Consider the following 21,232-nt stretch of genomic DNA (forward strand, 5'->3'; position numbering starts at 1 on the left):
TGGGGAAGGGTTCAAGCAATTAAAAGGGTTACTTTACCGAGATTTCTTTATGTTTTAGGTATGCTCCCTCTCCAAATTCCTTTAGCTACCCTTCGATCCATTGACTCCAAAATAAAACTTTTCTTTTGGGGTACAACCAAACCACGTCTTGCTGCTACTAAATTAAAAGCTCATCAGTTACATGGAGGTATGGGTCTTCCCTCTATTGAGCATTATTCACTTGCCCTACATATCTTTCAGCTCATATTTTCTCCCCAAATCTAAAGATGTTCCACATTGGGTATCATCGAACGTTATCTTCTCACTCAAGATTCGGGACTATCCCTCTTATATGGTACTGGAACAAGTTCTTCTGATTCTAAAAATCCTGTTTTATCTGCAATGCATACATCTTGGCAGAGGGGTTATCGTATATTAAACTCTAACTCACGCATTCACATTAAAGCTCCTCTATGGAACAATTCAGCTATTCGTATTGGTGGACGTATCTTGTCTTGGCCCTTATGGAAGGAGGTTTGTATTTATTCTATAGATCAACTCCTCCATGATGGAGATTTCAAAACTTTCTCCAAATTATGTGAGGAATTTCATTTACCACGTTTACAATCCTCTAAATACATCCAACTCCAACAATGTCTTAAACACCTAGGTTCTCCTCCATGGTTGCTTCAGGTATCGCCCATTTTATCTTATTTACAATTGTGGGAAACTTTTAAAGGAGTGACTTCTGGTCTCTATAAAACATTTCTGCATCCTCTCTTTTCACAGCCCCTTTCACATTCCCTTCAGATTAAATGGCATTCCAGTTTATCTATTATATGCTCCAATATTCAATGGGATCAAATTTTAGAGGGATTGCATAAAGGTGTTCGGGAAGCTCGTCCTAAATTCTGTATCTTTAACATCCTCCATGAATGGCACTGGTCTCCTGTTAAGCTATATCAAGCTAAGTTATTATCGCATGCCTCTTGTTGGAGATGTTCTGCTCCTGGTTGTGACATAACGCACATCATTTGTGAATGTTTCTATACCAGACCCTTCTTGTCTTTTGTGGGTAAAACATTGAACTCTACTATGTCATTAACGTTGCCTCTTTTTACATCTGCCACCATTATCCTACATGATTTTCGCGATTTCCCAAAACTTTCTAAGCCACAAAATCGCCTTCTTCATACTGCCCAGGCCACAGCCAAGATTTGCATTTTACGTCATTGGAAATCTCCCTCAGCTCCTTCTCAGGAAGAATGGTTGGTGGCAATGATGCAAACGGCTTTACATGAGCGCACAATTTACAATCTTCAAGACCAAGCTGCCATTTTTCTTCAAGCCTGGTCCCCTTTTTTTAGAAACTACGGTAGTTGATGACACCACACTTACTCCCTCTTCTGCATAAATTACACTTCCTTAATTTATATTTCTGTTGTTGTCTTTTCCATTCTACTACTTCGGCTATTCTTTTTCCTTCCCTTTTTCTTCCTACTGTTCATTTCCTCTCCCCTGTTACTCTGGTGACACCCCCCCCCTTTTTTTTCTTCTTTGTCCTCTCCCATTCTTTCTCTTTCTTCCTCTCATTTTTCTCCCTCTTTATTTCTTCCTGCTTTTTACATTTGATCTACTGTGTTTAAGGTTTATTATATTACTATATTTTCTGATTAATTTGATATTTACTATGTACCTTATTGAATAACTTAATAAAAAATGTCAACAAAAAAAAAGCAGTATTGCAGCTCAGAGCTGTGGGGCCTGGATTTATAGGCACAGGAGCTGCCTAGACTTGGGCGCATGCTGGGCCTCTTCCATGACTGGTGTTGTGGCAGTGAGTGGGCAGGTGTTGGGCGGCTCTTTTCTCTGATAGATTTTTTCATGCTGGGTCGACCCCCCTCAGTTTGGATCGCTGGCTATGCATGTGCATGACATGCCAAGTCGTCACTCACCGCGGGGTTGCTGAGCTGTATGGGACTGGCTCAGTTGCTTTTCTGAAGGTAGGTGCAACGTCCGTTGCATCCTTTTTGCAGGCCGACCAATGTCAGCGCCAGTACAGTGCTCCTGGGACGGTCTATTGAATGGGCACCCGCAGCAGTTGATGGTACGGCCGGGAGGAGACAGTTGCGTCACTACATGACCAGAGCCGGACTGGGAACCAAAACCGGCCCTGGCAAAGTGCTCGCCCCCCAGGGTTTGGGGGTGCCGCCAAGCTCTTTGCCAGGGCCGGTTTTCAGCCGATTTTGTTACAGGGCCGATTTTGCAGCTATGCTGCAAAAAAGGCCCTGTAACAAAATCGGCCCCCAGGGGCCCAAACCCTGCCCCCACCCGTGCAGCGCACCGGGGGATTGCCCGGTGCCTGCTAGGGCCAGTCTGGCCCTGTACATGACCCACGATCGGGACTCGTGGTTGCTTTGTGCGTCGTCCGGCTGGAGGTCCTCCAGGGACTCTAATGCAGTCCCAGTGGTGTTGCGCAACAGAGCAGTGGAGTTTCGGTTGTGGAGCCACCGGTGCTGCCTAGATGTTGGTACGTTCTAGGCCTTTTCCATGACGTTGGCGGACATGATGATACGGAGGGTGGAAGGCACTGTTAACAGGGCTTACACCATTGCTTAACCCAGTCTCGGGACGAAGCAGCAATCAGGCTTGGGTTTTATTGGTGCAACATTTCTTGATGGTGTAGTTTAGGGCTCTTACCAAAACGGATTGTTGCCCGATGTTTTAGGCCAAGAAGCGGAGCTCAAGGTGAACAAGTCTGCCATCTTGGCTGGTTTGGCCACGGCCCTTAAAGATCCCAATCATAAAACTTCCCCAGATATACACTAGCTTTATGCAGGAGGTGGGGTATTTTGTGCATGCAGTAATTTTTAAGGAGCATTTGTAGATGCACAAACTGAGCCGTATGTATGCCAGATTAATGCATATTAAAGAAGTATTGTCTAGTGGGCCCTTGGCCCACATGATAATGAATAACGACAGACCCAGTGTACGTGGTTAATGGAACTGGCCACAAGCATAAGCACTCGGGCCCTTTCATTAACAGGCTTACGTAACTTGTGACGCCTGTGATAGATGCGTTTGGGGTGCATGTGTGCCCACTTCCCCAGGGGAGTGGTTATCAACTCTGTCTGCTGAGACAATTGGAAGTGTCTCACAGGACACAACATTCCTCCCAAATTTTAATGAAGACCAAACACTCACTAGTCCAACCTGTAGGGGTAAACAACAACTAAATATACACAACAAGGGTCCATCAGCTTCTCATGTCAGGCATCAGGAAGACAGCAGACAAGGACTGGTGACTGACTGCAGCAGGACGATCTCAGCAGGCACTCATAATCTGAGTGGTTCAGAAAACTAATGCTGGCTTCGAGAAGTCAGCTGCACTCTTGTAAAATGCTGCTGGAAACATGTCCTTTGGTCCGAGGTGGCTCCCCTTTGCTGACGTTGAGGATGGTATGTGGTGGGTAATAACAGTTCATTAAAGTGAGTGCGCAAGGGGAATGTTTAAGTCCAAGGTGAAGATTCACAATGGTGTTGCTTGATCACCTGACACCTCTGTTAGATTACTTTGCTGTATCCTGTAACCCATCAGTGGGGCAATATCAAGTCCACTCTGCCGCCTGGGGAGGCCCATTGTCGGGTTTGTCACAGGACTGCTTGTGAGCTGCACTGGGGCTGCGTATGTGCCGACTAGGGGCAGCTGCAAGACCACCGAGGAGCCATTACCCAGTAGCTTGCACAAACCTCAGGGGTGGATGAGTCTTGGTCAGGACATGCTCCCTCTGCCGCAGTTCAGGTATAAACCAGGTTAGCAGGTAGCCTCTGGGTCTTCTTGTTGGCTGGTTTAACAACAGTGTAGGACTCCAGTCCATTGGTACTCTTGAGATGGTATCGTTTGACGCACTGGACGAGGACCTGCGTGATGGCATTGCCAGCCTTGTGGTGAATCTGTACAACAGTTGGTGATGACATGCCAGGATGGATGCAGGCCTTTGTTCTAGAGTTGATCACAGAGTGGAGGTGGCCAGGTGCTTTCATTTCCTTTGGGGCAACAGTTCTTGGGCTACTAGGACATTGGACAGTGGCATGATGGACACGCTGAGAAATGTGAGGCATAATGCTCTGTTCATGCAGGCTCTGCGGCTTACTCTCAGTCTCCCACTGGGCGGTTGCCAATTCATTTTCTGGTTGTCATCCATTCACTTGCTGTTGGTGTGTATGGATTTGCTCCTTTTGTAGCTCGGGTTCTCTTCATTGTCTTGCCCTGCCACTCACACCTTCCCTTTCTGAACTTGGTCGGTTATCAGATTCTTAGTGTAGACCCTCCAGTCACACTTCCATGTTTCTTGCTGAGTGGTATGTCATGCACATGGCAATGATGATGTAGTTGCCATTGGTCCTGGATGACAGGTGATGACGATCTGCTCGGAGAAGAGATTTCTGGAGAGACTTTGCAGCTACATGTCTCTGCCTCGCTGAGGCTGTTCTTTCACCTCTGACATCTGCGGTCAGGAGCAGGGATGCCGTCCGACTTTGACTGCCAACACTTGAGGATGGATGGTCGCACTAGGAAGCGTTGAGGAGAGACGCGGTTCGTGCTTGCTGCAGCTTACATTTGGTTTACCCATGGTGCTGTCTCTAGGGATGTCGGTCCGCCTTGGTGGCCGTCTAGTATCTCTGGGTGTGCTCTTGGACTTGTGGAGCTACGAGTCCTCAGGCTTCTCCTCTTGTTCTCTCTAGCACACCTGTGTTTGTCCAGCTCCTCCTGCTGATAGGACTGTCACTCTTCTTTTTCCAATTCTTCTTCCGGGAGGAGTCACATTCACCTTATTCCAAAAAGGTCAACAGGGCCTATCCACTTCAATGGTCTCTGGACCATGCAGGCAAGACTTCTGCCGCTCTTCTCTGCTGCGTGGCAAGCAGCCACTTGTCTCAGGTGCTCCTTCAGGCAGCTTCTTGAAGCTCCTACGGGTGTTCCTTCTTCTGGGAATGACTTCCACAGGCAGTAGCGAGCTATGGTAGTGGCTGGCCACTTGGAGTGTGCTACTCTCCTCTTGCCTGTCTTGGGTCACCGACAACTCAGTCTTGAGACAGTGTGAGGGGGGACACTGTACTGTGTTTAGCCCACTCGCGACTCCGTTGCTGCTTTGGAGATGTAGAGTATCTCCCTGCTGTCTCAAGCATTGCTTCTTTTCTTTGGAGAGGTCTCTTTCCCTCCTGGGCATTTTTACCATGCTGATGCGCTTCTGGGTGCATGTGTCATGCACCTCGGGCTGTGCACGCTTTGTCTTTTCTTAGGCTCCCTCTTCTGGCACCTGTTGTGCCTGCTCTTCCTTCTTGCGGTAGGGTTTGTTCACCGCCAGGGGCATGTGGCACGCTCTCCTCACTTGTGGTTGCCTCAGACAGTCATGCGGGGGTATGCGCACATTCTCCTTTCTCCTTGCACCTTCTGTGGAGCATGCTTGGCTGCCTTTGGTCTTTGTACTTCTGCTGGACGTCGTTTGGCCACTTAATGCTTCACTTGGCTGAGGTATCTTTGTGCGTGTTGGGTCTCTCAGGGGTTTTCCAGTCTCTCCCCCTTTCAACAGTTGGAAGCGCCCTCGGCTCCTTTCTGAAGTCGTGCCGTGAGCAGTGCTCAGTCTCTTCAGCCTATCTTGCCTGTGGCTGGGCTACAGTCTCCTTCCTTAACGCAGGTGGATTGGTAGTCAGCAGAAATCTCAAGTGGCTGGCTTTGGCTGCTGCTGGCTACCATAGAGGCTTCAGTCACTGGGGCTTGTGTCGAGCCAGCTTTGCTGACACTGTGGAACTCTGTAGATGCCAGTGTGGGGTTGTGATGCTGTGACTTCTCAGTGCGTTTAACAGTTTTTTCCTTGTATTCCATCTGCAATACCTTTCAACGGCAAACAGATGACACAGTGGTTGCTCTCCTTTCAGGGTACCATAGCAGAAGACGAACTGGAGGCAAACGGGACGCTTCAGGACTGGCAATGTGAAGAGGAAGGTCCACTCACCAAGATGGAGGCACGAGGTGCTTGCTGATTCCTTCCTCATGTGGCAGGGTGCAATTGCAGACAGTAGGCTGCAGACTACGGCAGTTTTCCATTGGGTGATACAGCAGCTTCTCCTGCTGCGAGTCATTTCTGATACACTGACAATGCCTTGAAAACACTCCATGTTGATGCAGTCGCAGGCTCTTGGCTGAGCCCGTCTATCTTGGGCTGGGGATGCAGACAGAGGCTTGGTTGCGGAGCACTGCTGGCCTTCTGGACGTATGGCACGTGTAGGCTTAACAAGAACTGGTGTTCAGGCAATAGTATTCCAGGCAGAGTGCATTGTGGCCTATTGACCACCAGGTGGCACTGCAAATGTTTCATCGGGCCGCAACAGCCTTCTCCGGTGTTGCGGTCTTAGTGAGCGTTATTATGTATCTTGCGGGTCTGAGGAATGCGGCCTTCTTTCATTTGCTGCGGGGATGCAGGCAGGTGGGCACGGTCTGCTGGAGCACTGCAGGTAGGAAGAAGAGGTACAGCAGATTCCACTTTGCGGTCTGCCACTGTCTCTTGCTGTAAGCTCCCTTTCACGTGGCTGGCCAAGACGTGCAGGGAAGCTGTGGGGTGCGTGCTGCTCTTCCTTGATCGGATGCCAATGCCATTGGGGGAGGCTGCACACGCTGGTATGGCTTCCACGGGCAGGGCATCCGCAAGTACGTGGGGCAGCAAGGCATCAGCAGGTTCTTGGGGCACCTGCTGCAGTCTGCGGATTCCTCCTACAGTGAACATGCACTCTCTTGGGTTGCCAAAGGACTTTAGATGGACCCGGAGCAGGGCTTTAAGTGGGATGAAAAAACTGGGGGGGTCTCTCAAAGGGGCGTGGTCAGTGTAATTAGGGGCGCGGTTTTAAATCGCTTACGCAAAAAATCTGTGCTTAGCATAGTGTGCTGCCCGACTTGTATTTTGCGGTTTCTATCATTGCATCCAGATATTTGATATAAGTAACATCATACCTATATTAAGTAAGGAATATTGACTTTGTCAATGGTTATTACTTGCAGAAGATAAATAAGCTGCAACTATGACTTGTATATAATATTGACAAAGCTTCCAATTAAATCCTTGGTGACCCTACCACAATGTTGCTGCTCCAGAGTTTCAGAAAGAGAAGGGAAATCCAGAAAGAAAATGACTCTTAAAGGATTTCCCTTCCCCCACAATGCTCACCTGGCATGACGTCATGCTGTAACTTCTCTACTACTGAGAAGTGAGCAGTGTGAGCAGTGCACATCCATGTGCCTGCTGTCTCGAAACGGGTCTCTCTCAGGTTGTTTGGCGCCCTGGCACTTTTTTCCCGGACTGCAGTGACAGCAAACAGCTGTCACTGCAGTCTGGGGAAAAAACGGACTGCCTGTGTCAGGGCTCAAAACAGAGCCCGATAGAGACCCGTTTCGAGGCCCCCTGAAAAAAACTGCCGGTGCTCAGACCCCTTGAGACCCGGCCCACTTAAAGCCCTGACACAGAGTGTGGTCTGACGGCGCGTTGTTCCTGTTGACGCCTCAGGCTTGCCAGGTGAGTGAGCGAGGCTGGGATTTCAGCGTCCTACTCCGGGGTGGGGGGACGACTATCCTCATCACCTCACGGTGAGTAGGGCTTCAGGATTGCAGCAGTGACCGCCTGAGCGCAGCAGTAGTGCCATTGCAGGCATAGTACGGGGGGCGGCTTTCTCACCAGATTCGGATGGCTCCTGCGCCCCGGTCCGAACTTTATGAGGCATACTTTTCCCCTCTTATTTCTTTCTGTAACCTATGGGATACGGGACGGGCAGTCACTCTTCACCCCCCTTTTAACGGCATGGGCCCGCATCATATTCCGAGTGCAATCATCTCCAGAGTTGCAGGTGTCCGGAGGCAGCACAGTGGGGGATGCCGCATCCTTTGGCTTATTTCTTTCCCAAGAGAAATAGAGTGCCTTGCAGCAGGCATTCGAGGTCAGACCCGCCTTGTCGCCATTGTGGTGTAGTGGGCCCTAGGCCCACATGACAATGAATAACGACACAGACCCAGTGCATGTGGTTACTGGAACTGGCCAAGAGCATGTGCACCCGGGCTCTTTTATTAACAGGCTCACGTCACTTGTGATGCCTGGGATGGATGATTGTGGGGTGCATGTGTGCCCACTCCCCCAAGGGAGTGGTTAACAACTCTGTCTGCTGAGACACTAGTATGTGTCTCGCAGGACACAACATTGAGTGCATGCTCACTTAGGAATGTATTGAGTCACAAATGCCACATTCACAGCCTGAAAAGGGGCTTGATGATTTAATCAGGTTCCCATGCCTTCACCAAGGGCACCAATGTACACACCTTAAAGGACCTATTAATTATTTCATTAACATGCCACACTTAGGAGAAAATTGTAAATCTGTACATCACAGGTACCGAATTTCTTGAGCAAATAAGGTATATTTCTGTCTAACATCAATATTACTCACTGTAGTGATTCTTCGGGTCTGGTTTGGTCATGGTAAAGAGTGAGACAGCTAGTAAAATGCAGTAACCTCTAGTAGATTGAGATACCTATGGCACTAATGATAGAGCGCAGATGTGCTCTTTAATTTGTTGGGGTGCATTATAATCATGAGTAGATTGCACCTGCGTTTATTCTTTTGTCGTAATAAAATAATGGTATTAGAAATGCACTGTGATAACTTGAGTGTCCTGCTATAGTTGTATTTACATGAATGTGAAAGATGTTTGCATTATAGAACAGTTGTGCTCAGCTTAAAGCCCAACGTTCAACAAATTGTGTATGCCTACTTAGTTACTCACGTATTTGATGTGCTCAAATAACGTGATGAATTGGAAGTGCTCAGCAAGCATCCATTTATATGTAATTTCATGAGGCTTGTATGCCATTTTCTTATGTTAGCCGATTTCTGTAGGCCTGAAAATGTAATTTATCCTGCAGGCTCTCTAGTGGGATTTAACGTGTAGGTTTGAATTTAATGTGTATGTTGAGTTTGTTTGTTCCCGTTATTGTCCGTTGCAGGTGGTGAATTCTCCATGGTTAGTTAGAATAACGCTTTTGTTTTAGGAGTTAGGCTCGGAGAGCAGTGGATACAATGAGCGCATGAGAGGCTCATAGCAGGAGATGGTGTTCTTTTAGCTGGAACAGGCCTAAGAAGAAAGGTCATCATGCCAGGAGCTGGGAGAGCAGAGGTGGAGTGGAAATTCACCTATGTCCAGTGGGACTGGTTTATGAGGAGACCCAAATGGGCATGTTTTGTGATCTTGAAGTTTGAATTAGGGACTGTATCCCGGGGGTTGAGTTGGGAGAAGAGCGGTAGACACTAAAAGAAGAGGAGCATCTTAGAACGCGCTACGTGGCTTATGCTACCTGACCCATACAACGCGAGTGTACTTCTTAGAAAGTCTTCACGCGCTGACACCTTTCCTAACTTACCTGGGAGAAATAGCTAAGTAGGGAAGTCATCTTAGTGATAGTGTAGAGATAGATTAGTGCTTTTCACTTATGAACCTGTGTTGAAGTCTGACATAGACGCGGGGGCACTTATAGCCTGTGTTCTGTTTCTGGAAGTTGTCATTCTGTTTATGCTTAATCAAGTCAACTTTGGCTTTGTATTATCTCCGATGTATTTCTACAACCTCGTCTTGAGGTGTCTGTATGTCCAACTATTTTTGGCTTTGTAATAAATCAACTAACTTGGAAATTGGAGTCTGTGATCTTTACGAGTCATGAATTATTGGGCTCGTAAATGGTGTTGCAAGTAGTGGCTACAGTATATCTCTTCCCCCTACACTGCCAAGCAGGAACCAACGGTCCATCTGCCAGAGAGTGTTCCAGAGTAAATTATAGGTGGAACCTCAGCCCCATGACTAATCTCATGACTACTTTCAGAATAGCTTTTCAGGGATTATCCCACGCCACCATGGCGGCTCTCCCTTGTGGTTGATCAAAGGAAGAGCTGGCAGGAGTTACCTTTTTACAGGCATATTTTTAGATGAGGGATGTATCGCATTGCGTCTTCTTGCTCTTCGTATTGCCCTACACCCACTTGCATTTGCTTTCGCCATCTTCTGTTCCCTTGCTCTGCCATTCAGTTATGATTGTTGCTCTTTTGCACTGCCATTTATTCCTGTGCTGTATGATGATCCTTTGTTTACTTGTAGAGTTTAAAGCTGCGCTTGCTCTCCTTCACTTTAGATTAGTGCCATTCTTCTTTTTATTACTCCTAAAAAAACTGTTAACCTTTTTGACATCTGTCTAAAATATCACTTCGCAAGCTCTTTTCTAGCAAAGAAATTGGCAAGAGTCATCCAGAGCAAGTTGCATTTATCGATCCAGATCTTGCTGGAGTAAGACAAGGGCCAATCTTAGGCCCCTCTAAAAATAGGACTTGCCAGGCAGAATTGCTTTGTAATTGGGCAAGAGATGTTTTCTTGACTCACACGCTAATATAGTTTATTATATGCTACGCCTCGTGGTTCACTGGTGCTATTAAACACCCTTCTCCCATCAGGCAATGGTCTGCAAATAAAATATACAAATACAAAGAGCTAACCATGTTAAAACAATTAAATAGTACAATCCTAGCGGTTACTATTTTCAGTGTTCAATGGCAAAACTTGACTTAAACTTTTGTGAAGGCATGAACAAAAAAAAAAAATCATAATGACCAAGTGGGAGTCAGTATGGTAAAAGTACAAGATTCTATTTTTTCATCTTGTGAAATACCATGAAAAATGTAATTCCTTGATGTCAAGTTTTAAATAGACATTTAAATAGACCTTTTCTCTACTTCGAACTTTATTTCACTAGGAAGGGTCTAGTAAAGTAGGCATAATTAATTTGTTTTATATCCACACATCCCTTGTTCTGCCACTTGGTCTATGAATCCCTCTGTGTGTATTTGACTATCTGGTTTGGCTGAGAATCTATGCGTGCATCTAGGTTTGTGAGCGTCTGTGTTACTGTGAGCAGAATAATGACACCATTACGTATGCTATGTATGTACAGTCAGAGATGGCATTATAAGTTCTAGGGGACCCACACTTGGTTATCTACATGCGCTTGTTGCTTTCCATTTCTCTACGCATAATATGCCTGATAAATGTAGACATTTACAATAAATATGGAAAGAGCTACAGGTATTGGTTGCTTAATCACAGAGTGACGCTTGGAGAGAGGACAATGGATTTGTGGAATGTCCTCAATACAGGAGGGGTGTTTGGCAACTCAATAGGCCGCGTAATTGAAAATGAAAGAACAATCAATAAGGTACATGGGGTAGGTAAAGCAGCCAACCAGCCGCCATCTGCAAACTACCTACAATTGGAACAACAAATAACTGTGAATGGTTTTCAGGAAACGCTAGACAACACAATACAAATACAACAAAGCATATACATCATACAGCATAGATACTACTGTCACGGAGGAGAGAAGCAAAATCAACAGAGACATGAACTGCACCTTGAACATTCATCACATCGCAGGGAAGGGATTGAGACAAATCGCGGAAAGGAGAATCTCACTAGAATGTTGCAACCAGAAAGAAAGCACGTGGCCCTGTACATGTACTACTGGAGACTTGGACTGGAAGGATGGGCACACCCTCCTAGCACCAAAAACCTCAGTGTAGTGTCAGGGTGAACAACAATGTGTGCATTGAAGGACATATTGCGGCAAAGGTCAGCTCAGAGGCAAAGGAAGGGCAAGAGAACACCACTTCACAACCTGGGGAGATTGTGATAGTGATTGGTGAAGGCTCTTATCACAGTTTATTTCCAATATTTTCAGAGGGGCTTCTGGGAAATCCAAGAACTACATTGATGACAATATAAACCAACAACAGCCACAGAAGGCATGCACAGGGAATTTGTTTGAATCAATCTAAAAGGCTGTGGTACATGTATCTCGAGAGAGACCAGTGACCATTCATTTAATCATTCAAGTGAAGCACCTTTCGGGTTAGGCCAAAGACCACTTCACCATACCGGACGAGTACACTGAAGATTTCTAGTTTATGTTTAATTGTAGCATATATCTGTACTAAAGCAATTTTTACCTTAGAATCACAATAAGAATCAGACACGAGAAAAAATACGAAAAGCAAAATGAAAATGAAAAATGTATTATTAGCGAAAGAATAGTGTAATAGAGTGGTTAAAAAAATGATACCATGTGGATGTTGGGAGATAAAGACTCCGGTATGTGTAAAGGCAATATGTGATGTTTTCCGGTTTTCCATTTTCACTGGAGTTTGTATGTCTAGCCTTAGTGACAACTGCAGTAACAGCAAAATCACACCATGTACCCCTGCACAGCCATAGCTTAAAAAAATTATTTTTGATTTCCCCAGAACAGGACAAAGGTCACCAGGTCAATTGTCACCTGTGCCTGGTCAGAGGAAAGTCAGTTCATAAAAATAAACTGGACTTTAACCTTTGGCCATAAATCTGACATGAACATAGTCGCCTGAAAAAACATCCCCGGGACAAAAAACGGAGCTAAATAAAACCAGACTCTAAGAATAAAATTTTGCAGCTTTTACAGATTTATTGGAATTTACAACAAGGACTTCAATGTAGCCTAGAAATAGAGACAAACTAATAAGGAGGTTGGGGGGGCCAAGGAATACTCCTCAACATGTATATAGGTGTTTGTGCACAGTTGGGGAGCTTTGACGTTTAAATTCTGTATTTGTGATGCTCTTACTAAACCTGATCTGGATACGTTGACCCTTTGAGAGTGTGTCTTCATTTGGGAAGTGGTGTCTGCTGTGCTTCACGTTATTGTAAGGCGCGGACTTAAAAGTCCAGTGAGACGTTCAGTGACAGCTCCACTCATTTCTCGATCAACCTGCTGGATTCGGATTTTGAGCAATCACACACAGGGAATCCAGACGAAGACTTAAGAGAGACCAGGATTGATAGTGTGCAGGAATTAGTCCATATATTATTCCAGTAGGTTTTATATTTTTCAGTGGAAATGGACTATCAATTCAATTCAATTCAAAATATCTTTATTTCGGCAGTATGCCCTAAAAGAGAACTGTGATTGCTAAAAAAAACAACACAGAGGGAAAAAACACTAGATGACCATAGAAATTCATTATATAGGTAACAATTTCAGCAAAATTTGGCAACATAGCTGCTATCAAAATTTCATAATTCTTGGCAGAAGTAAAATTGTTAAGACAATAAATAATTACATAAAAACAGTTAAGCATATAAAAAGAACCATATGCCACGGGCTAAAGGTGCAGGCTGGGCTATCAAACTGAATCAGTGCTACAGCACACACAATTTTGAAATTGAAGTAAAGATATAATTTACGAGTCGACAGCTTCGCTAATTCTGGGAAACTCCACACGCCACTAACAAGCAACTAACACTGATAAACTAAAAGGGATGGTATTTCCATGTTCACTTGGAAAACACCCACTTTTGTTTACATCTACCACCTTCTTAAAACGGTCTACCAAACGAAGAGGTAGGTCCTCAGAATCTATTCTATTTTCTTAAAAATGCGTGAACTGGAACATAAAGGGACTAATAACCCAATAAAGAAGTAGAAATTCCATCTTCACAAAAAGAGGGTCATCACTGTTACACAGGAAGTTCATCTCCAAAAGAGGAAAGCGGTTGATGCAACAACCTGGATAGAAAACAAAGCCATCCAATCCTAAGCAAGGGGTTTAATCAAAGCACCTTCAAGTATTTGTAATGTATTGCAGACAACTGATGCCAAGACTTACAAATGTAAAAGGATAATTTTTTAATGAAATTAAAACACTACATTTGCAATGGCAGCAAGTTCAGATCCTTGGGTGGCTACAAAAATTCTGCACTGTCAGAATGGAGCAAGGAGACCAGGGCCCATATCATGGAACTAACACTTCCCCTTACTTGCACCCTGGCTCATCTTTAAACAGATGCACTAGGTGCAAATAGGGAAACTGTGCCAGCCCGTTTACAATCAACAGATTGTCCCAAGGCAGCCATGAACTTGCAGCTGTCTTGGTGCACCACAGTAATGAAAGATTAACCACATGGCTGCTGCGGGGATTTTTGCCCTGTGCTGGAAAATCACTGATGCCATTTATTCATGACGAGCTCAGCTCGTCATCAGCACACGACACCCGTGGGTGATGACGTGCTGAGCTCGTCATCAGCAGCGAAAGGGTTAAACAGGCACTACGTCTTGCACTATGCATGAAGCACTTCCCTGCAGTTCAAGTATGGGTGGACGGATATTAGCCTACTGGCAGGTGCGCTGAGTGACCGCACCTACTTGGTGGGAGATGTCTGCGGGTTCCATAAGGAAATCTCTTTTTCCACTTTAGAGAGCTGCACTCAATGGGCGCACTGAGAATGCACCTCCTATTTGTGGCATCATATGTGCACCTCCCTAGGCATCCTTGCATCTGTTCCTGTGTTTATAATACGGTGCAGCACAGAGGCAAAGTGTTTCATCTCCATAGGCCCAGGCTCCCATGTAAACGAGGGAGCGCCCTCTTAAGAGTGCCTACAGAAAGAGACTCACGACCATCCATGGCCGCTTCCGTTATTTACCCGTGTTCCTGGAGCGCCAACTATGGTCACAGAAAGCTGCTGTGCCACCAGAGCCCTGTCTGTAATGTAGTCCCAGGGATCTAATCAACTATTTGACCAAACATTGATTTTCAGTAGGACACTATCCCCGTATGATTAAGTTCCCTTATCAGTCAACTTCATGAATATTCAGAAACAGGCTTGAACCCCACTAACAACCACAAGCGTGGTGCTTCAATCGCACACTAGGTTTGTACAACACACAAGAATGGAGAAGGAATCACCTTACCCGCTGTTTCTGCAGTCGTCGATCCACTCTTTCATGATGGCATGGTAAGTGTCCAGGTCCATGGAAATGTCCTTTTTATTGGGATCCAGCATGTTGCACAGGTCATCCAAGCCGCTGTCCTCCGACCCTCTGCTCGTCGTGTATCGCAAGTAATCTAATATTTTCGATACTGGCACTTTCCCTAAAAATCACAAATAAATGTTCAAACACATATGTATAAGCCTTGTATCATTTACACATAAGGATTAGCACAGAAAAACAATCCATTAATCATTTTTCACTTTCAGCATCAGAACGTTCCCAATACCAAAATAATCAGCGCGTTACCGTTGCAGCTGCATTTCCTTTTAACAGATCGCCAGAACCTTGAGGAAAAAGCTCCCCATCAAGGAAACACGTTTTAAAAATAGAGTATTCAATTTATGTTTTGGTCCCAAACATAGCCTCACACTTCTGCGTAATCACATGTTTTACTTTAAATAGATATTGAAACATTCCCTGTACCCCAGGGACCGTATTACTGCAGGGATACCCTGAGGTTGTGCAGGTGTGCATGCTCACTAGGCGTGTCCAGTACAAATCACAAGCATCTGACATCACTCAACACTAGAAAAATGTCCTTTCTTAAATGACCTAAAAAATTGCAAAGCCTGGTTGGGTACTGTAGTGTTGTGCTCTAGTGTTTCCGTGGTCATGGACGGAAGACACTAGGAGCGCGGGGGGAGTGACTAGCGGGATTGTAGCCAGCCACAGCGTTAGAGCTGGATTCTCCCCGGCGCTCTCCTTATATAAATAAATAAACATAAAACTACACAGTGTGTCTGCCTCGTTCCTACCCCAACGCCTCTCTACAAATTGGGGACGAGGCTGGGGGGGAAGACACGTTGCAACCAGGACACAACACGGCAGCCGACCAAACGAGGCAGCGAGGCACCAAGGGAGAGCGCGGCAGGGGAGCCAGCACACGGATGCGGGAATCAGCACTGCAGGGAAGAGGAGGAGCATCACACCAGCAGCAGGCATTGCAGTTGCCCAGCCTCACACCATGCCAGAGGGAGCGGCAGAACAGTGAGTAAGAGGTGCCCCTCCCCCGCAGTAGAAGCGCTTAGGAGCCATAAGCGGGAGATGCATGCATCAGTGCCCACACTAAGGGCATTGTGGAGACCAGGTGCAGGGCACAGCGACCCCTCCCCCAGAAGCAGAGTGCCACACCAAGGGCCAGATTACAGGGTCCCAGACCCCGGTCCCAGGGAGCAGGAATTAGTGGAATACGCCACCGCTTACAGAAAGGCACATCCAGTCTCCAACTGTAGGGGTGCAGACTGTACCCAAAGCCACCACCCAGCCATTCTTGTGCACCTGGGAACCCCGAAGACAAGGGCATTGGCTACAAGGAGAAAGAGAGAGCAACTCAGCTCCACTGGGCACCACAGAGCAGGACAAGGCCGGAGCTGACCAGCCTGCCGAGAGGGATCAAGTAGCTGGCAGGCACCATCCTACACCCCACGCAAAGGCCAGAAAGGAGGCAGACCCACATTGGAGGTGGGAGAGTCCAGAAGCACCCACGCCAAGCACGCAAAGACTGGAGGGAAGGCACGCAGACGACAAGAGGACAACCGATCCTGGCGCACCAGGCTCAAGGCAACGTGGCTGAAGACCTCGGGCACAGGCAGAAGTGGTGGGTTCGCAAGACCAATGCGCGCCAGGGAGCCCCCTGCAGAGAGCAGTCGACGCCACACCCAAACGGCAAGCTGCCATGTGTGCCCAAACATTCTTCCTCACAAACCCAGTCCCTTCCTACCGAAACAGGGGAAAACGGTCATGAAATGGGAGGATTGGAAGGAACACTTCCTGAACCATTTGTCAGCTCTGGAGGACGAAGGCGGTGAGGTGTTTCCAAGCAAGCGGAAAAAGAAGATCCTATTACACAACTTGGGTCCCGAAGGTGTACATGAACCTGGTAAAGGAATCCGGGGATCAGGATGACTATGTGTTTCAACACGCCATTGGGGACTTGGACAGCCATTTTCCGCCAGTGGTGTGCATTGCAATAGACCGCTTCAACTTCTTTCAATGGAAACAGAATGTGGGGGAATCTGTGGATGACTACGTAGCGTCGTTCAAGAGATTAGCGATCACCTGCAAATTTGGAGTCCTCCACGATGACTTCATCAGAGATCAAATCATCATGCACACAGTGAATACATCCACACTGGAAAAGCTGTGGGTCAGCATCGAAGCCCCCCTTAAGGAGATAGTGGCCATGGGGGGCGGAGCTTGCCGGCAACGATGGTGGACGCTTGAAGTGAAAGCTCCGTGCCATCACTACTAACTATCCTGAATTCATCCTGAAATAGCCGAGACCCGTGGTCGGCGACGCTGTCTCCCTGCCCCCGGGGGGAGCCTAACTGCAGTGGAGAAAGTGCGGGGAGACCTGAGGCTCCCCGGCGGCGAACGATCCTGGTCAGGTACCGCGGCGGACTAGGCCGCTAAGCCGGGCGCCGGCTTAGAAATCACCCCGGAGTGCGTCACATGACGTGCGGCCAACGTAACGTCCTGAGACGCGGAGGGCTTGAACCCCGCGTTTGGACCGAGCATTTGAAGCCCCTTGTTGTTGTTAAATTAGCTTGGCCTTCATGGCGCAGAAGTGAGTGGTGTCCCGCCTGAATCCTGTCTGAGGCCTGGTGCGACCAGGGTGAGTTGGCGCTAGTCCTGCACGTGGCGGAGGGCCCGACTGGGTTGCGCCCTGGGGCTGCTCCTGACAACGGGGGAAGCTGAGCCACAACGAAGGACAACCCTTGAATGGTGGACGATTGAGAGAGTCGCAGTGCCCGATCAAAGCTGGCAAAAGCAACTGGAAAGTCCACTGTGAAAACCCGCTCGGTGATTACTGGAGGGGACGATATGGGCAAAGGAGATAAAGACGCAGTCCATGCTGGCGTTTGAACAGCGCAGAATGCGGCCTCCGGAAACACAGGAATCCTCGCCCACGCAGCAGAGTAAAGGCCCGGAGAGCTCATTTTATGCAGACATCAAGGGGCTCCTAGTCACCATGGAGAAGAGCCTCCAGGACAGCATGACCGCGATAGGTACGAAAATTGACGCTCTTACTTACCGAATGGACCGAATGTCGGAGAGAGTGGACAAGCCCACAGAGAGACTGGATATGTCCGAAAGGCGCCTGACTGAGGTGGAAGAGGCCCAAATGGACCTGGATAAAGGCCAAAAGCAGATGGGGAAGCTTCTCCAGGTCATATAGGATAATTCGGAAGATTTGGAGGCCCGCTCTCGGCGCTCAAATATCCGAATCACGGGCATGGGGGAAACGACCCAAGTGGGGAAAATGGATCTGTTCATGGAAAAACTGCTCATCACGCTGCTGGGTGACGTCGTCTTTTTGCCCATGTTTATAGTGGAAAGGGCGCATCGATCACTAGGCCCACGGCCGCGCCCGGCCGCTCCCCCAACACCAATTATTGCAAAACTCCTGAACTATAGGGACAGGGTCACTTCTTTGCGACTGGCCAGAGAAAAGGGGAAACTGCAATACGAGGGTTCATCGATCTTATTGTACCCGGACTTCACGGCGAGGGTGCAAGAGGAGCGCCGTCACTTCGCCCTATACAAGCAGCAGATCCGCGATCTAGGGTTGGACTACGCAATGTTGTACCCGGCAAAGCTGCGAATAAATAGACAAGGGCATACTCACTTCTTCACCGACCCTAAAGAACTGCAAAAACCATTGAAAACTTGGTCCAAGGACCAAAGGAATAGTCCTGGAGGCCAGAACGGAGAACAAGACCTTGCCAGCGGTTTGGAAGACCAGGAGTAGACCGCTAGATATGCTGACACTTCCTAATTGACTCCTGTATTTAAGGGGAAGTGAGCCCTCGAGACAAGGCAGCATACTGAAGGACTGAGACCCCCTGGCGCGCTGGGATTCAGCTGGGGCCTACCACTGGCGGAACTGCCGGGGCAGCGACCTCATGGAGCCCTGGTGAGATCATTGCAAGTTACACTGTTGTTGGCTCTACTGTATATCTATTCAGAGTTGATTGACATTGGTGGCTGCTTGGAACTTAAAGCCGCGAGCAGTCATACTAAGGTGAACCAGAGGAGGGTGGGGGTAAGGAGGCAGCTGCATAGAAGTTGCTGGGCTTCCGCTGGGTGGTGGGGGGTGGCACGCGAATTGGGTTGTGAGTGCTAAGACACTGAAGGAGTGGCGGGGCTAAGAGGCTCTCAATGTCGAGACTGACTAAGTAAATGCACCCTGCACTGATCTCAGCAACCTCTGCCCTAGAGCTGTACGCACAACTGGACCCAACTTGGGATTCTTTAAGACATTGGGAAGGGAGGAGGGGGGACTATTCTATCATGCTAGGCCATGTTGGAGTTGGTCTGCTGTGGGCGGAGGATTCATGGGACAAAGGGAAAGTTATTGTTTTGATGTTCTGTTACGATGTACCTTGCCTCAGAGGACGCAGAGTGCTTGCTATGACCGATTGCATGTTCATGAAACAGCCTACCCCGCACACCCGACTCCATCCTCAGAATTTGCGACACACCCTCATGGATGATGTAAATGGTGCACGGATGGACGAACGGCCCTTCTCGCTAAGTGCCCTCACATGGAATGTCAGGGGGCTGATCGATTACAGAAAACTTTGAAAGGTGTTAAGCTACCTTAGACGCCATAATATCGATATAGCACTCTTGCAGGAAACGCACCTACCACTCACGAGTAGAATGCTGCACACTAGGGGCCTAGCAGGGCGTATAGCAGCTGCTGGATTCAACACACATGCGAGGGGGGTCATCACATGGGTAAACCCAAAAACAAACATCCAGGTACAGACTTTGGGTGCGGACACGGAGGGCAGGTATGTTATAGCGTCCTGTAAGGGGCTGGGCCGGGATGGACCTGCTAGGAGTCAATACTTATGGCCCCAATTACGACTCCCCTGAATTCTTTGACACACTGGCCAGTGAGATAGCTAGACACGACAACCCACACGTACTATGGGGTGGGGACTTTAATTTAACGCTCAACCCGGACATAGATAGACCTGGTCCCCCCCGAAGACCCTCGATGGCCGCACAACCGCTCACAACAAAGTTAATAATGTTAGATGTGATAGACGTGTGGAGGAGTAGAAGCGTTGGGAGGGGCGGCTTCACACACTATTCCGCATTCCACGAGATACATACGAGAATAGACTACTGGTTTGCCACTGTGGGGATCAACCGTTCTGTTAAGCAATGCAAGGTGCTCCCGCGCACACTCTCAGACCACTCCCCTGTACTGATAGCCTTGGATACCCCTGCGAGGGGATACGCTCCGTTCACATGGCGTTTCCCACCTTACTCCCTCCAAGACCTGTTTTTCCGTGGGGAGCTGGCGGAGGCGATTGAAGTGTTCTTCAAGAAGAATGTGGGATCAGCGGAGGACTTCCAAATGATTTGGGAAGCGTTTAAGGTCTATATTAGAGGCATGGCGATGTCCAAGCACTCTAGTGTCCTGAAGGCTACAAGGGCCAAACTGGAGCAAAAGCTGCAGGCACTTGAGGAACAAAGACGATCTAACCCCGACGACACTGTAGAGGGGGATATTAAGCGCCTACTGGTGGAATACCACGAGGCCGCAGATAGGGAGGTCCAACATCTGGGCAAGTATGCTACGGCCCGAACGTACAGCGAGGGGGAGCGGCCAGGCTCAGTTTTGGCTAACGTTATCAAGGGCCGTAGGGGAAAGGCGCTGATTTCAGAACTGACAAAACGCAGGCGGAGACAGGGTGACGGATGAGGCGGAAATTGCCGCAGTCATCAGAGACTACTATTCAGAGCTGTACTCTTCCAGGGGTGGTGACATGTCGGCTGAAATACTAGACTATCTGGAACACATAAAGCTCCCGTTCCTCCCGAATTCCGAAAGGGAATTCCTCATGTGCACTATACAGTTAGACGAAATCCGAGACGCACTAGCCACTATGACATCAGGCAGCGCGCCAGGGATAGACGCACCCTCATTCGACTTTTATAAAACATTTCAAGAACAACTACTGCCGCACGTGCATACCCTCCTGGACGACATCTATGTCCAAGGCAGCATGCCCAGCTCCTTGAGGGAGGCAATGATTGTGACCATTCTAAAACCAGGTAAGCCACATGACGACTGTGGTTCGTACCACCCAAAATCGTTGCTAAATGTTGACACCAAACTGTACACTAAAGTCCTGGCAACTAGGCTGGCGTTGCTGGTCCCTGACTTAGTGGCCCCAGAACAAGCGGGAATTATCCCATCCAGAAACTTGACATACAATATAAGGACAGTGTTAGGAACCATCCAACATGTCAAGCAGGATGTACCGGCAGTAGCGCTTTTCCTAGAT

At 47.8% G+C, this 21,232-nt stretch overlaps 1 protein-coding gene across 2 annotated transcripts in view; it reads right to left on the bottom strand.

Annotated features, from left to right (window-relative positions):
• Positions 1 to 21,232, bottom strand: part of IRAG2 (inositol 1,4,5-triphosphate receptor associated 2) — a 1,414,859-nt gene that overhangs the window by 1,155,762 nt on the left and 237,865 nt on the right. For both annotated transcript variants that reach the window (XM_086920312.1, XM_086920307.1), the window contains exon 3: positions 14,844 to 15,024. In XM_086920312.1, the coding sequence (XP_086776438.1) occupies positions 14,844 to 15,024 (181 nt within the window). The remainder of the gene's footprint in view (positions 1 to 14,843; positions 15,025 to 21,232) is intronic.

The sequence above is a fragment of the Lissotriton vulgaris genome, chromosome 1_1 (genome assembly GCF_964263255.1).
Source record: "Lissotriton vulgaris chromosome 1_1, aLisVul1.2, whole genome shotgun sequence".
In the NCBI taxonomy this organism is placed as follows: domain Eukaryota; kingdom Metazoa; phylum Chordata; class Amphibia; order Caudata; family Salamandridae; genus Lissotriton; species Lissotriton vulgaris.